Consider the following 14,784-nt stretch of genomic DNA (forward strand, 5'->3'; position numbering starts at 1 on the left):
ACATATCTGAAAATGAAATCACTTTACTTTTCAGTAATTGATTGTTGAGGCATGCATTCAGACGTTAAATTAATTTTATGGTGTAGCTAGTATTTGTGACTAATCTCTAATTTAATCATGGTTATAGACTGAAGTGTAGGGATTACATGTAAATGTCCATTAGTATATCTGTAATATGACTAATACAACAATTGATTAATACAACAGTCACTGACAATAGACGCGGCAGTTAATTAGAACAACACACACGTGCTCAATCAATTACAAATACTAAAATATTAAGTGTCATGTGATATAGTAATTATAAAGTAAGTCATTACAATAATTATGATAAAGCTAGTTCATTACACACGCCCTCTCCTTTTAAGAGCTTGTCCTCAAGCATTAGAACCGTAGCCTGTCTGGTGGGTGTCTATCACGGAGCGGATAACGACGTTGTGTACCATCAACGGAAGCTTCTGGAATAAGGAGGTGGTGGAATTCAGGAGGATTCCATTGCAATGGCTGCTGGTCAGTAATGGTATGTTCCTTGATTTGATCTGGTTGGATCCTGTGCCTCACACGATTGACATGAACCACTTTAGATTTGTGGCCATCCGTCACTTCTAAATTACACGGGCCTTTTACTTTACTGACAATCCATTTTCCATCCCAGTGTGGTTGTAACTTCCTAGCCGTTGGCACCGATAACCATACAGTGCCCAGGGTTAAAGGTATGGGGAAAAGTGTGACGGTCATACTGTCTCTTTTATTGCTCCGCAGACTTGGTCAAGTTAGCATGCACAAAATCTTGCATTGCTTGAAGTTTGGTTTGTAAGTGATTCGCATATGTGGTGGTATCAAATTTGTAGGCACACTGAAAGGGAATAGCAGCTGTCGATCTTCCAAACATCAGTTGAAAGGGTGAGATATTTGTTGAGGAATGTATGGCTGTGCGATAGGCATACATTACAAGCGGTAAAAATTCTTCCCAATCATCTTCTGTTTCAGTGTAACAACGCAGCAACTGCAGAAGTGAGCGGTTGAATCGCTTAACCATACCATCACCCTGAGGGTGGTATGCTGTAGTATGACTCTTCTGAATCCCAAAGGCTGTCATCACGTCACGGAATAGCTGGCTTTCAAAATTTCTTCCCTGATCTGAATGTATAACTTCAGGGATGCCAAAGGAACTGCAAATTTTGATGACAGCAGCTGAAATGGAAGCAGCAGTTTGATCTCGTAGAGGAACTTCCTCTGCCCATTTCATGAAGTAATCCATGACCACTAGTAAGTATCTATTATTACGACGTGAAACTGGGACCTCCAAAATGTCAGCAGCCAGCATTTGCCATGGCCCTCCAATCAGCACATTCGTTAGAGGAGCTGGGGTGGGTGCTGGTAACTTCGCTTGCTGACATACAGTACACTGTTTACAATACTTAGCAACATCTTGGGCCATTCCAACCCAATAAGCAGACTCCTGAAATCGTTGTAGTGTCTTGGCAATTCCTTGATGCCCTGCAGTGGGAATATCGTGTGATTGAGAGATTGCAGACCTTTGCATTGAAAGTGGAAGTACTGGAATAATAATTGGCTGCTGTGAAAGCCTGGAGGTGTATGTGCGGCACACTACATTATCAATAATAGACAACTGTTGCCAAAGTTGTAAATACCTGTTAAGTAGTGGTTGTGTTCTACCTGTGATAACAGGCTTGGTGGATGAGGACAATCCACTATGAAGCTGCTTGACTACTGGATCCTCTAACTGAGCCACTTGTATGTCGGTGGTGACAGGTTGTGAGGATGTGACTGCAACTGAGTGCAATACAGATACTGGGTTACGTGACAGTGAATCTGCATTAATGTTTTCTGTCCCTTTTCGATACACGATGTCAAAGGTGTATTCTTGCTTAGCTAAGGCCCAACGCTGAAGAAGACCTTCCATTTTCTGTGCGGAAAGCCACTGGAGTGGTGCATGGTCTGTCATCAGAGTAAAAGAATGTCCTAACAAATAGTGACGAAATTGTTTCATACCAAATACAGCAGCTAAACACTCTCTTTGTATAACACTATAATTTGACTCACTTTTGGTCAATGTCCGGCTGGCATAGGCAATCACATGGCCTCCTTGTTCCAACACAGCTCCCAATCCCACAACGCAGGCATCTGTCTGCAACACAAAAGGAGGAGCATTAGGAGAAAAATCTGGATAAGCCAGGATAGGCGATTGAATTAGCTTGGATTTTAGGAATGAAAACGCATTGTCATGAACAGAAGTCCATTTGAACAACACACCTTTCTGTGTAAGACCATGAAGTGGGGCGGCAACATCAGCAAATTTATGTATGTACCTTCTATAATAAGAAGCAAGGCCCAAGAATTGACGAAGGGTGGTAACATCACATGGTGTTGGCCAGGATTGCACTGCATGTACCTTGTTAGGGTCTGGTTGAATACCATCAGCTGAGAAAATGTGGCCTAGGTAACACACTTTAGGCACACCAATGGAACACTTCTTCCCACGCAGGATTAGTCCCGCATCTTGCAGGCGGCAGAATACTTGCCGTAAATGGTCCTTATGGCATTCCACATTTGGGGAGTAAACCAATATGTCATCCAGGTATGTTGACGCAAATGGCAGGCCACGCAATACAGAGTCCATTAGTCTCTGGAAAGATGCTGGTGCTCCTGAGAGCCCGAATGGCATGCGGCAAACTGGTAGAGGCCCATTCCTGGTCCAGGGCAGAACGCAGTCTTAGGCTGGTCAGCTTCTGCCACTGGGAGCTGCCAATATCCACTGTGGAGGTCTAAAGTGGAGAACACAGCAGCATTAGTGAGACGATCCTGTACCTCGTCAGGGAGTGGCGGGGGGTAAGAATCTTTGGCTGTCTGTTTGTTAAGGGACCTGTAGTCTACGCAGATTCTTAGTTCTCCAGATTTCTTGGGTACAAAAACAGTAGGGGACATCCACGGGCTGCTACTCTCTTTTATGACCCCTTGTGCTAGCATCAATTCAATCTGCCTAACAACTTCCTGACAATAGTGCCCTGGAATGCGTCGCGGAGGTACACGAATGGGTGGGCCCTTTGTTGGAATGTAGTGACAGTCAAGTGTGGTTTTCCCTGGTCTGACATCAAATAAGGTTTTGTGTTCTTCCACTAGCTGCTTAAAATCTCCACTGCAATGCTCAGGTAGTTCATAAGTATTAGGGGCACTAAAATCAGGAATGGCACACTCTTCTGGCATTACACTGGAGTCAGTACATAGAGCTGCTATCATACCAACATGAGGTTTGTTATTCTGGGCATCCTTCACCATCTGTTTCAACTGTTGATGTTCCTCTGGTAGTTGTATACTCTTGGGGTAAACTTGAACTGTGTTTCCAGAGAAATCCAGAACAAGGTTGCGATACTGTAAGAAATCAAGTCCTAAAATAGCAGGAGCAATAAGATCACTAACCACAAAAAAAACTGTGTTGTACAGGTGTCTCCATGTTCTGGATCAGCACAGATGCTGTGATGTACTTAACAGTAGGAAGTGGTACACCTGATGCTGTTCTCAATAAGATCCTTGGAACTGGTTTCTCTATGATATTAGTCATTTTCACAACACTAGATTGTGCTAACAAGGATATGGAAGAACCGGAATCAAGCATTACCTCCTAGGTAGAGTGTCCAATCTTTCCCATAATTACAGCTGTTTGTATCTTGGTGGTGGCTACTACTACAGTATGTGTGGGGCTCTTACTTATTAGGGATGTCGGTTGCCCCCCAAGGACATCCCCTTCTCGTTTCCCAACAGCCAGCAGTCAATATGACCTGGCCTGCCACAGATATAGCACCTACGCTCCCTGACCCTGTTCGGACAATATCGCTGCACATGGCCTGGCTGCTTGCAGTAGTAGCACTGTGGTGGGTTCCTATCACTCTTCTGAGCTACTTTCAATGCTGCCACCTGTGCTGTCAATTCTTGAATTTGGGATTTCAGTTCTGAGACTTCAGAAATGCCTGAGTGAACTGCCGCAGTTTGCCTCTCACCACCATCCACAACCATCAAGATCTTAGCACGTTGTACAAGTTCATCAAGGTCTGCCGTGTTACCACTCGCTCGAAGCTGACAACTCAGTGAGGCAGGTAACCCCGCTAATCAGTAATTGCTTCCTCGCATCGGCTGTCAATTCTGGCATCGCTTGCTGTAGTAGTCGTTTCAGCTCATACAAATACATACCAACTGATTCGCCAGGAAAGATTGATTGTTTTTGAAACTCTTCCAATGACACAAATTCAAGTGGCACCATTTTCTTAATAAATTTGTCCTTCGCCACACTATAATCCTTCTTTTCTTCATCGGTTAACTCCATCCACTCTGCTAAAGCTTCCCCTTCAAGTAAGGTCGACAATTTCTTAGCCTTCTTTGTTGCGTCCCATCCATTCGCATCAGAACAAATTTCAAACTTCTGAAACCACTCTCGAGCATCTCCGCCTAAGAAGGACTTGGGAATACTAACGTGTGTAGTGGCCATTTCTCAAACCATCCTCTGCTACCAGTGTAATATGACTAATATAACAATCGATTAATACAACAGTCACTGACAATAGACGCGGCAGTTAATTAGAACAACACACGTGCTCAATCAATTACAAACACTAAAATCTTAAGTGTCATGTGATACAGTAATTATAAAGTAAGTCATTACAATAATTATAATAAAGCTAGTTCATTACATATCTGTAGGTACAGTATAAACAACCTCTCTTGTTTCACTGCTTTTTTCCATTGATCCCTAATCCAACTTAAAATTCCTATTTTTTTTCCCTTCTACTTGTAACTATTACATGTATACCACTTTAAAGGCGAATGTAAAATGATCAATTTTGTCATGCTTATATACTGGGTAAGCCGTCTTAGAAAAATTCGTATTGCCTCAAATTACGGCCGGTCTCGTATAAACGCCTGGTCTTATTTAGTCACCGGAGGTATACAGCATCATAACAAAAATAAATGCCAGGTCTCAAATAAACATCTAGTGCAGTCGTTATTTTTAACAATTCCGGGCGGTGTTATAAACAATGAAGTGGAGAACGTTTTATAGAGTTCCTTTTAAGCTTGAATCTGTAAAATATGCTGGGGGGAAACATCAAGGAGAGTACAACACCAAAATATGAAGTTGACTTGTGAATGCTGATCAGGTATATAAATGCCAGTCTTGTATAGTTGCCGGTCTCATTTAGTATCCGAGGTAAAAAGATACTTGAAATAAATAAAATTCCCAGGCTGTAATTCGAGACCATACGGTAAGTTAACCATCATGCAGGTAATTTTTGTGCTTTCAAATGAGCAGGAGCAATGACTACAGAGCCAAAACCAAACCTGTTTAACCTTTTGAAATATTTTCAAGCCAATAAATATAGCTGATCCAATATAGCACAGCATGTCTATTTTGTAGCTGAAATTTGATTGTGAAGGATCAATTCAGCTTGTTTACAGTTGCAGTATTGCTACAACAACAGCTGACAGTACACTGAAGCAGTAATAACAACATTGTAATACAGGAAAATGCAACTCGATGCATTTGTAAACATAATTTGGTGCACATGAGCATGTATTTCTAAATACTTACAGTACATATATCTAAACATCATTTGGTGCACATGAGCATGTATTTCTAAATACTTACATATATCTGTATCTGCTGCTTTTTTTCATCTTGGTGCCAATCCGATATTGATATGCAAAAATACAGCCGATATATAGTTTTCCAATAACTGATCTGATTATCGGTGCAACACTAGTTAATAAACATAATACAATTTGCCACATGAGTACAGGATAGCCTATTCAATTACCACAATGTTATAACACATTACATCATCTACAAAATAGTTGTGATTTTATTCATCTAGTTTCAAATACTTGAGTGCTACAGAAGAGGTAAGATAAGCGTGTTATTACTCTTAAGTAGCACTTGCATTTCAAAGGAGTAACAAACAGGGGTTGAGATACAAGGTACTCTAGTCACTGCATTGAAACTAGAGATCTCACACCTAAAGTCCATAAACGTAACCACTCAACCACTGCTTAAAGCTATTAAGTTTCTATAGTTTCTAACCTATAAATTGAATCTAATCAAAAACAGCCAAGCTGTAAAAAAAGGTGCGGCCCCCATAAAGGCCATGGTGAAAAAAGATGTGAAATCCAAGGTGGCGGCCAAGAAATAGCTGTGATGGTAGGTTAATGGTTACATTTTGATAACGACAATTCAAGTAAATTTGGTGCCAAGACCAAGCGGCACAAAATTCACCTGAATTGTCGTTATTAAAATGTAACCATTAACCTACCATCACAGCCATTTCTTGGCCGCCACCTTGGATTTCACATCTTTTTTCACCATGGCCTTTTTGGGGGCCGCACCTTTTTTTACAGCTTGGCTGTTTTTGATTAGATATCACTTCTTTTTGTATTTGTATACTGCAAAGCCGGCCTATGGCTGGCTTTGGGGCTTTTTTAACCCATGTGTTTTTTTCTTTACTACAGGAGGAAGAAAAGAACTTAAAGAAGAATTTTAGTACTTCAATTATTTTTGATTTTATTAGTAATTATACAAATTATATACATATATTTATTACATGTCCATTATTCCCCACAGGATATTTTTTTGCAACTGATCTCTCTACTGGGTGACTTGAAATGTAGCTGAACTATATACAGGATGGTTTCTTTGTAGCTGAACTCTCTACAAGGTAACCTCTTCTAGCTGGTCTCTCTACAGGGTATTTTGTTTCTAGCTGAACTCTCTACAGGTGATTTGTTTGCAGCTAAATTCTCTACATGGTGGTGTCTTTGTAGCCAAACTCTCTACATGATGGTTTCTTTGTAGCTGAACTCTCTATAAGGTGACTTCGTCTAGCTGAACTCTCTACAGGGTGATTTTTTTGTAGCTGTACTCTCTGCAGGGTGATTTGTTTGCAGCTGAACTGTCTACATGATGGTTTCTTTGTAGCTGAACTCTCTACAAGGTGACTTCGTCCAGCTGAACTCTCTACAGGTGATTTGTTTGCAGCTAAACTCTCTAAATGGTGGTTTCTTTGTAGCTGAACTCCATACATTATGGTTGCTTTGTAGCTGAACTCTCTACAAGGTAACTTCTTCTTAACAGGGTGATTTGTTGTAGTTGAATTCTCTACAAGGTGGTTTGTATGAGGCTGAACTCTCTACATGGCGGTTTCTTTGTAGCTGAACTCTCTACAGAGTGATTTGTTTGCAGCTGAACTCTCTACATGATGGTTTCTTTGTAACTGAACACTCTACAAGGTGACTTCTTCTAGCTGATCTTTCTACAGGGTGAATTGTTGTAGCTGAACTATCTACAAGGTAACTTCTTCTAGCTGATCTCTATACAGGGTGATTTGTTTGTAGTTGAATTCTGTACAGGTGGTTTCTTTGTAGCTGAACTCTGTAGATGATGGTTTCTTTGTAGCTGAACTCTTTACAAGGTGACTTCTTCTAGCTGAACTCTCTATGGGGTAATTTCTTTGTAGTTGAACTCTCTATATGATGGTTTCTTTGTAACTGAACTCTCTACAAGGTAACTTCTTCTAGCTGATCTTTCTACTGGGTGATTTGTTTGCAGCTGAACTCTCTACATGGTGGTTTCTTTGTTGCTGAACACTCTACAAGGTGAATTATTCTACCTGATACAGGGTGATTTGTTTGTAACTGAACTCTGCACAAGTGCGTTTTTGTGGGTGATCTCACTGCAGGTTGATTTGTTTGTAGCTGAACTCACTAAAGGGTGATTTTGCTTGTAGCTGAACTCCTTGCATTGTATCTAGTTTCTAGCTGATCTCTCTACAGGGTGATTTGTTTGTAGCTGATCTCTCTACAAGTTGATTTGTGTGTAGCTGATCTCTCTGCAGGTTGATTAATTTACAGCCGATCTCTCTACAAGGTAATTTGTTTGTAGCTGGACTGTCTGTAAAGTGATTTATTTGTAGCTGATCTCTCTGCAGGTTGATTTGTTTTAGCTGAACTCTCTACAGGGTGATTTACTTGTAGCTGAACTCCTTACATTGTGTCTAGTTTCTAGCTGATCTCTCTACAGGGTGATTTGTTTGTAGCTGATCTCTCTACAAGTTGATTTGTGTGTAGCTGATCTTTCTACTGGTTGATTTGTTTGTAGCCGATCTCTCTACAGGGTAATTTGTTTGTAGCTGAACTCTGTACAAGGTGCTTTTTTGTAGGTGATCTCACTGCAGGTTGATTTGTTTGTAGCTGAACTCACTAAAGGGTGATTTGCTTGTAGCTGAACTCCTTACATTGTGTCTAGTTTCTAGCTGATCTCTCTACAGGGTGATTTGTTTGTAGCTGAACTCTCTATAAGGTGATTTGTTTGCAGCTGAACTCTCTACATGGTGGTTTCTTTGTTGCTGAACCCTCTACAGGGTGTTTTGCTTGTAGCTACTCTCTACAGGGTGATTTGTTTCTAGCTTATTTCTCTACAGGTTGATTTGTGTGTAACTGATCTCTCTACAAGCTGATTTGTTTGTAGCTGAATTCTCTGCAAAGTGTTTTGTTTCTAGCTGACCTCTCTTCAGGGTGATTTGTTTCTAGCTGATCTCTCTACAGGGTGATTTTTTTGTAGCTGACCTCTCTTCAGGGTGATTTGTTTCTAGCTGATATCTCTACAGGGTGATTTTTTGTAGCTGACCTCTCTTCAGGGTAATTTGTTTCTAACTGATCGCTCTACAGGTTGGTTTGTTTGTAGCTGAACTCTCTACACGGTGATTTGCTTGTAGCTGAACTCCTTACATTGTGTCTAGTTTCTAGCTGATCTCTCTACAAGGTAATTTGTTTGTAGCTGAACTGTCTATAAGGTGATTTGTTTGTAGCTGATCTCTCTGCAGGTTGATTTGTTTTAGCTGAACTCTCTACAGGGTGATTTGTTTGTAGCTGAACTCCTTACATTGTGTCTAGTTTCTAGCTGATCTCTCTACAAGGTAATTTGTTTGTAGCTGAACTGTCTATAAGGTGATTTGTTTGTAGCTGATCTCTCTGCAGGTTGATTTGTTTTAGCTGAACTCTCTACAGGGTGATTTGTTTGTAGCTGAACTCCTTACATTGTGTGTAGTTTCTAGCTGATCTCTCTACAGGGTGATTTGTTTGTAGTTGATCTCTCTACAAGTTGATTTGTGTGTAGCTGATCTCTCTGCAGGTTGATTTGTTTGTAGCCGATCTCTCTATAGGGTAATTTGTTTGTAGCTGAACTCTCTATACGGTGATTTGTTTGTAGTTGATCTCTCTGCAGGTTGATTTGTTTTAGCTGAACTCTCTACAGGCTGATTTGTTTGTAGCCGATCTCTCTACAGGGTAATTTGTTTGTAGCTGAACTCTCTACATGGTGGTTTCTTTGTTGCTGAACTCTCTACAGGATGTTTTGCTTGTAGCTGATCTCTCTACAGGGCAATTTGTTTGTAGCTGATCTCTCTACAGGGTGATTTTTTTGTACGTAGCTGACCTCTCTTCAGGGTGATTTGTTTCTAGCTGATCTCTCTACAGGGTGATTTTTTGTAACTGACCTCTCTTCAGGGTGATTTGTTTCTAGCTGATTGCTCTACAGGTTGATTTGTTTGTAGATGAACTCTCTACAGGGTAATTTACTTGTAGCTGAACTGCTTACTTTGTGTCTAGTTTGTAGCTGATCTCTCTACAGGGTGATTTGTTTGTAGCTGAACTCCTTACATTGTGTGTAGTTTCTAGCTGATCTCTCTACAGGGTGATTTGTTTGTAGCTGATCTCTCTACAAGTTGATTTGTGTGTAGCTGATCTCTCTGCACGTTGATTTGTTTGTAGCCGATCTCTCTACAGGTAATCTGTTTGTAGCTGAACTCTCTATAAGGTGATTTGTTTGTAGCTGATCTCTCTGCAGGTTGATTTGTTTTAGCTGAACTCTCTACAGGGTGATTGCTTGTAGCTGAACTCCTTACATTGTGTCTAGTTTCTAGCTGATGTCTCTACAGGGTGATTTTTTGTAGCTGAACTCTCTTCAGGGTGATTTGTTTCTAGCTGATCTCTCTACAGGTAGATTTGTGTTGATTTGTTCATTGCTGATCGCTCTAAAGGTTGATTTGTTGCAGCTGAATACCCTGCAAAGTGTTTTGTTTGTAGCTGATCACTCTAAAGGGTAATTTGTTTGTAGCTGAACTCTCTCCACAGTGACTTGTGTGTAGCTAAATTCTGTGTAACTGAATTCTCTAGAGAGTGACTTAATTGTAGCTGAATTCTCTACACAGTGCATGACTTGTTTATAGCTGAACTTTCTTCAGTGTGACTTGTAATGTTCTGAATCTCTATAGTGATATATTTGCTTAACTCTTCACATGGTGACTGTCTTCTTGCTGAACTGTCTATAAGATTAACTGTTTGCAGCTGAACTCCCTACTGAATAACTTGTGATGTAATAAAATTCTATAATGGAGTAAATAAATTAGCCGAATGCTCTATTAGGGTGACTGTTCTATTAGAGTATCTCAATCTCGCATTTGCTACACGGAGTTGGCTTTCGAATCATAACTCAGTGGTTTGTAATCCGATTCTTCTGTACTACTGCAAGGACTTTCTATGAAGATTATTCCAGCTATACACTGATTTTCAGCTCATTGCTGTAAGCGGTTTGCCTAGTAGGCGTGAAAACTAATACTTTTTTATTCATAAAAATCGATCGCGTAATTGTGACACAGGTTGGGTTTTGTGTCATGTCTCCGTGGTCTTTATCTCGATTCCTTTCAAACCACCAAAAGGCACTCCTACGATGGTTACTCCATCTACATAGCAATTTTCAACTCATTCCATGAAGCGGTTTACCCTGTAGGCGTGACAACAAATCGATCTTGTTTTACGTGAATAATCGGTCATAACTCCTGAACCATTCATCGGATTTGTACCAAATTTGATGCTAGGATTCGCCTTTGGACTCCCTTTCTGTGTGCCAAATTTCAAGGCGATCGGTGTACGCGTTTGCTTGTTATAGCAATTTTTGCAAGTGTGCGAAAAGACGAAGAAGAAGAAAAAAACGAAGATAAAAAGACGAAACTTTGGCAGCTCGTATCTCGGAAATGGCTGGAGCGATTTCCTTCAACTTTGGAATGTAGACTCCCTTGGCTGGCGGGCAACTGTGTAGCAAATTTGGTTCCAATCAGATTAGTGATCACCGAGATACAAAGGTGTGAAAATGACGTTTTCGTTCTTCCTGTCAATATACTCACGGTGTGGCGCGCCGGCTTCTTGGGCCGCATGACACACTACCGTGTGTCTTGATTTCTAATTTAGAATGTTTACATTGACCTTTATAGTTTAGGGTCTACAGTTCTATAACAGTAAAAGTTCTAAAGACTTTTAGAAGGTTCTATGGCTGTTTGTTAAAGTGCAAAAATACATAGGAGTAGCAGATAGTAGTAACAATAAAGTAAAAGATATTGTCTTGAACTGTCATACTTATGAGTTCTAATTCACAAGTACAAGGAAAAATTTTGTAAGTTTGATTAGGGATCACAGAAATAAAAAGTATTAAAACAATGGAGTTGCCTACACCTAAATACATTAAAGGACATTTAATCCCTATTTCAAATGTTCATTAATATATCTTCAAATGTAGGTGACCTCCTCTGTTTCACTACCGTACCTTCCAGTACAGATTAATTTCAACTAGTATATCTTCAGGTGTACGTACATAGGTGACTTCTCTTGATCACTACATTTGTTTCTATGATATCTTTCCTTATACTTGTTTGTTTACTTTACTCTCACACATTTCCACAGGCTTTTACTTATGAATTTGAGAAACGCAACAGTGGATTATAGCCATAGTTCATGGCTGTAGCTAAATTAATACTAGTAGTAAAGTTCAGCAAATTCAATACTGGTGTGAACTAACTATATACAGTATGCAAGTTTTTGCTGAGATAGTCACTTATAAATAATGACATGGCTAAGGTGCCACTTTATAAATTGAATGACATTAACAAATTAACATCACTGCAGCCATTTTTGGACTCCATTTGTATTTCACAAAGTGGCTTTTTGAAGGTAACAACTTCTTATTGTACCCATTTTCACGGTTTTCCTGATTGTTTGACATGGCTTATATACAGGGTAATTTTGACAACTAGTCTACATGTGAAATTTCATTGTATATTGTTAGGAGACCATCTGGCACTGACGGAGAGTTCTTTATTCAGCTATTTGTGGATCCTGATGAAAATCTTATTCCATCAAGTCAACATTTACTTTGGAAGATGTTCAAAGAACAGACCATTACATTTAAAAAGGTGAAATGCAAGACATAATACCTGCCTATGTCTACACTATGGGTGTATGTATAGCTAATGAAAAAGAGCAGAGTATTCAAGTAAGTTTAAAAGAAGATTAGCAAATCACTTTCTTACATAGTGAGGTATACCTAGTTTAGTCCTTGATTTTGTCAAGAGTACATAACAATAGAGTAGGGAGGAGAGTGTCTAACCTCAGTGGATTCACCAAACTCACTGCACTCAGACCTTGTGCAATCAACTATAGCCACCAAAGGTGACAAATGGCTTGCTCTATGAAGGAGGTTGTAATACTTCTACTGCTTCAATTAGAAAATATCAACAGTCTTCTGTTCACTTAAAGGTGTTAATTTATTACTAGAAGTTTTATGGATTGAAGTAGGAGGGTTTGAGCGCAATGTATTTGTATGGATTATATTGAGAGTTAGGCACTCTCCTCCCTTCTACTATTATTATGTACTCTTGATTTTGTTTACTTGGCATGAGTCACATACGTATCAATGTAATGTAGCTCTTAACACTCAACGCCAATCATTTTATTTGTTTGTGAAGGAGATTCATTCACTAAAAGCTAAGAGACATTATATTGTTTAGATTTCCTCACAAAGTTTGCTTCTATTCACTTTGCTTTTTGAGCCTTCCCACCTACTGTTTATCACTTCAACTACCGTGCAGCTCTTTCCATCTTCTTTGTTCACAAAGACAATTTATAACAGCTGTTACTGTGCAGGCACTAATTCATCATGGTCAAAACCTTAAACAGTACAGAAGACACTACTTCCAAGTCCTGGAAACAGATTTACACATGTGTAAATAAACATTCCACCAGAAAATGTTGATTATTCTGGTACAGCCAACCACTAGAACCTTTTCAATAAATGCAGCCCGTCCCTTTTTAAATTGAACATACGTATGTAGTGTGCAAGGCTAAGTGTAGCACATAAGAAATAACATCATACACTACGATGGTAGTGTATAGTAGGGACCATAAAGGAGTAGGCGTGGCCCACAAAATAATATCACCCAAAAAACAGCCTCAATTTCCCCTAACAACGATCAGGCAGTATTGGTTAGGTGAAACTAAGCCCAAACAAGCTTTCAGATCGACCCAAAACGCTTTTTTTAACGAGTTGCTACCGAATTTTAAAAATAATTTATTTAACAGAATTTTCTACTGACTGACTGACTGACTGACTGACTGACTGATACCTTCAGACAAGTGTAACTCGATAACAGCTAAGGCTACGGGCTTGATTTTTTCGTTGTTAGATGTCGCTTTGTCACGACAGGTACCTTTTGGCATACCGCAGTATGTACAATGCATTCTTCATGGACTTACCAGTGTCCTCCTTTGTGTCCCATTCATCTTTGCTGACAGCAAAAAGTGTCAATTTGGCGATAGCACGTGATGGCTTCCCTTCACATAACGGAAATCGTCCATATTATTCATAGCGGCTATTTTGATAGCAGAGGTGCTTGTCAAACAGTTCTTGATTCGTACTGTTGTGTAATGGGTTGAACACAGCCAACAATGAAGCGTAATGGATACTTCTCTTTTCATATGATAATTGATATAACTGGGGCGCGTGGCATCATTTCTTTCGGAATGCGTCTCGGTGTGCAGAGGTGCTTTTCAAACAGTTCTTGATTCGAAAATGCTGCGTAACAGGTTGAATATAGCTGACAATGAAACGTAATGGATACTTCACTTTTCAGACGATAATTGGGGGGAGCGGTGCCATTTCAGATGCGGTATGCGTGGGTTCACCAGTCATAATAATTATTTACAAAAAAGTTAACAAACAAGTACAAATAAAAATTTGGAGTTTTCAACTAGAGTAGGGACCATAGTACATCGATAAAAAGTACTGAAACAAGCTGGAGTAGTGCACAATATTAAATCACAGTAAAACAATAAGAAGTGTTATATCCCTACTGTGCTCAAGATACCATATATAATGGAAATGCACAGTAGGGATGTAACACTTCTTATTGTTTTACTGTGATTTAATATCGTTCACTACTCCTTAGTCCTTTTTATCGATGTGCTATGGTCCCTACTCTAGTTGAAAATTCCAAATTTTTCTTTTTACTTGTAGATAAAGTATTATGGTACAAATACCATTTTCATGCCAATACTAATAAGCTATCATATACAAAGAACAAACTTCTCATCATTCACCAACAGATAAAAGTGAGCCTAAGGAGCCAAAGTTCTGTGTTTGAATCTGGATTCTATTTGTATTGGCCAATAAAAGACACCAGTTGATAATTGATTGCTTATGTTAGATTATGTGATTTAAGAATATATGTGTAGAGTTTATAGAGTTCAATTATTTTATTTAACCTCATTTTGAAAGCTTAGCTTCAAACACAATGTACATACATACTGGTATATTTCAAATCAGGGACATCAAAGTAAAAGTAAAAGTGATAAGGCTCAGTCTGGGGGCATGCCTCCTGGAATTTTTTTAAATTG

At 39.5% G+C, this 14,784-nt stretch overlaps 1 protein-coding gene across 1 annotated transcript in view; it reads left to right on the forward strand.

Annotated features, from left to right (window-relative positions):
- The window catches only part of LOC136264421 (ubiquitin carboxyl-terminal hydrolase CYLD-like), a gene marked incomplete at its 5' end in the record, with an annotated part of 96,928 nt that overhangs the window by 39,899 nt on the left and 42,245 nt on the right, over positions 1-14,784 (forward strand). The window contains 1 exon segment of the mRNA XM_066059149.1: positions 12,179-12,305. Coding sequence (XP_065915221.1) covers positions 12,179-12,305 — 127 coding nt within the window.

The sequence above is a fragment of the Dysidea avara genome, chromosome 8, assembly GCF_963678975.1.
Source record: "Dysidea avara chromosome 8, odDysAvar1.4, whole genome shotgun sequence".
Lineage (NCBI taxonomy): Eukaryota > Metazoa > Porifera > Demospongiae > Dictyoceratida > Dysideidae > Dysidea > Dysidea avara.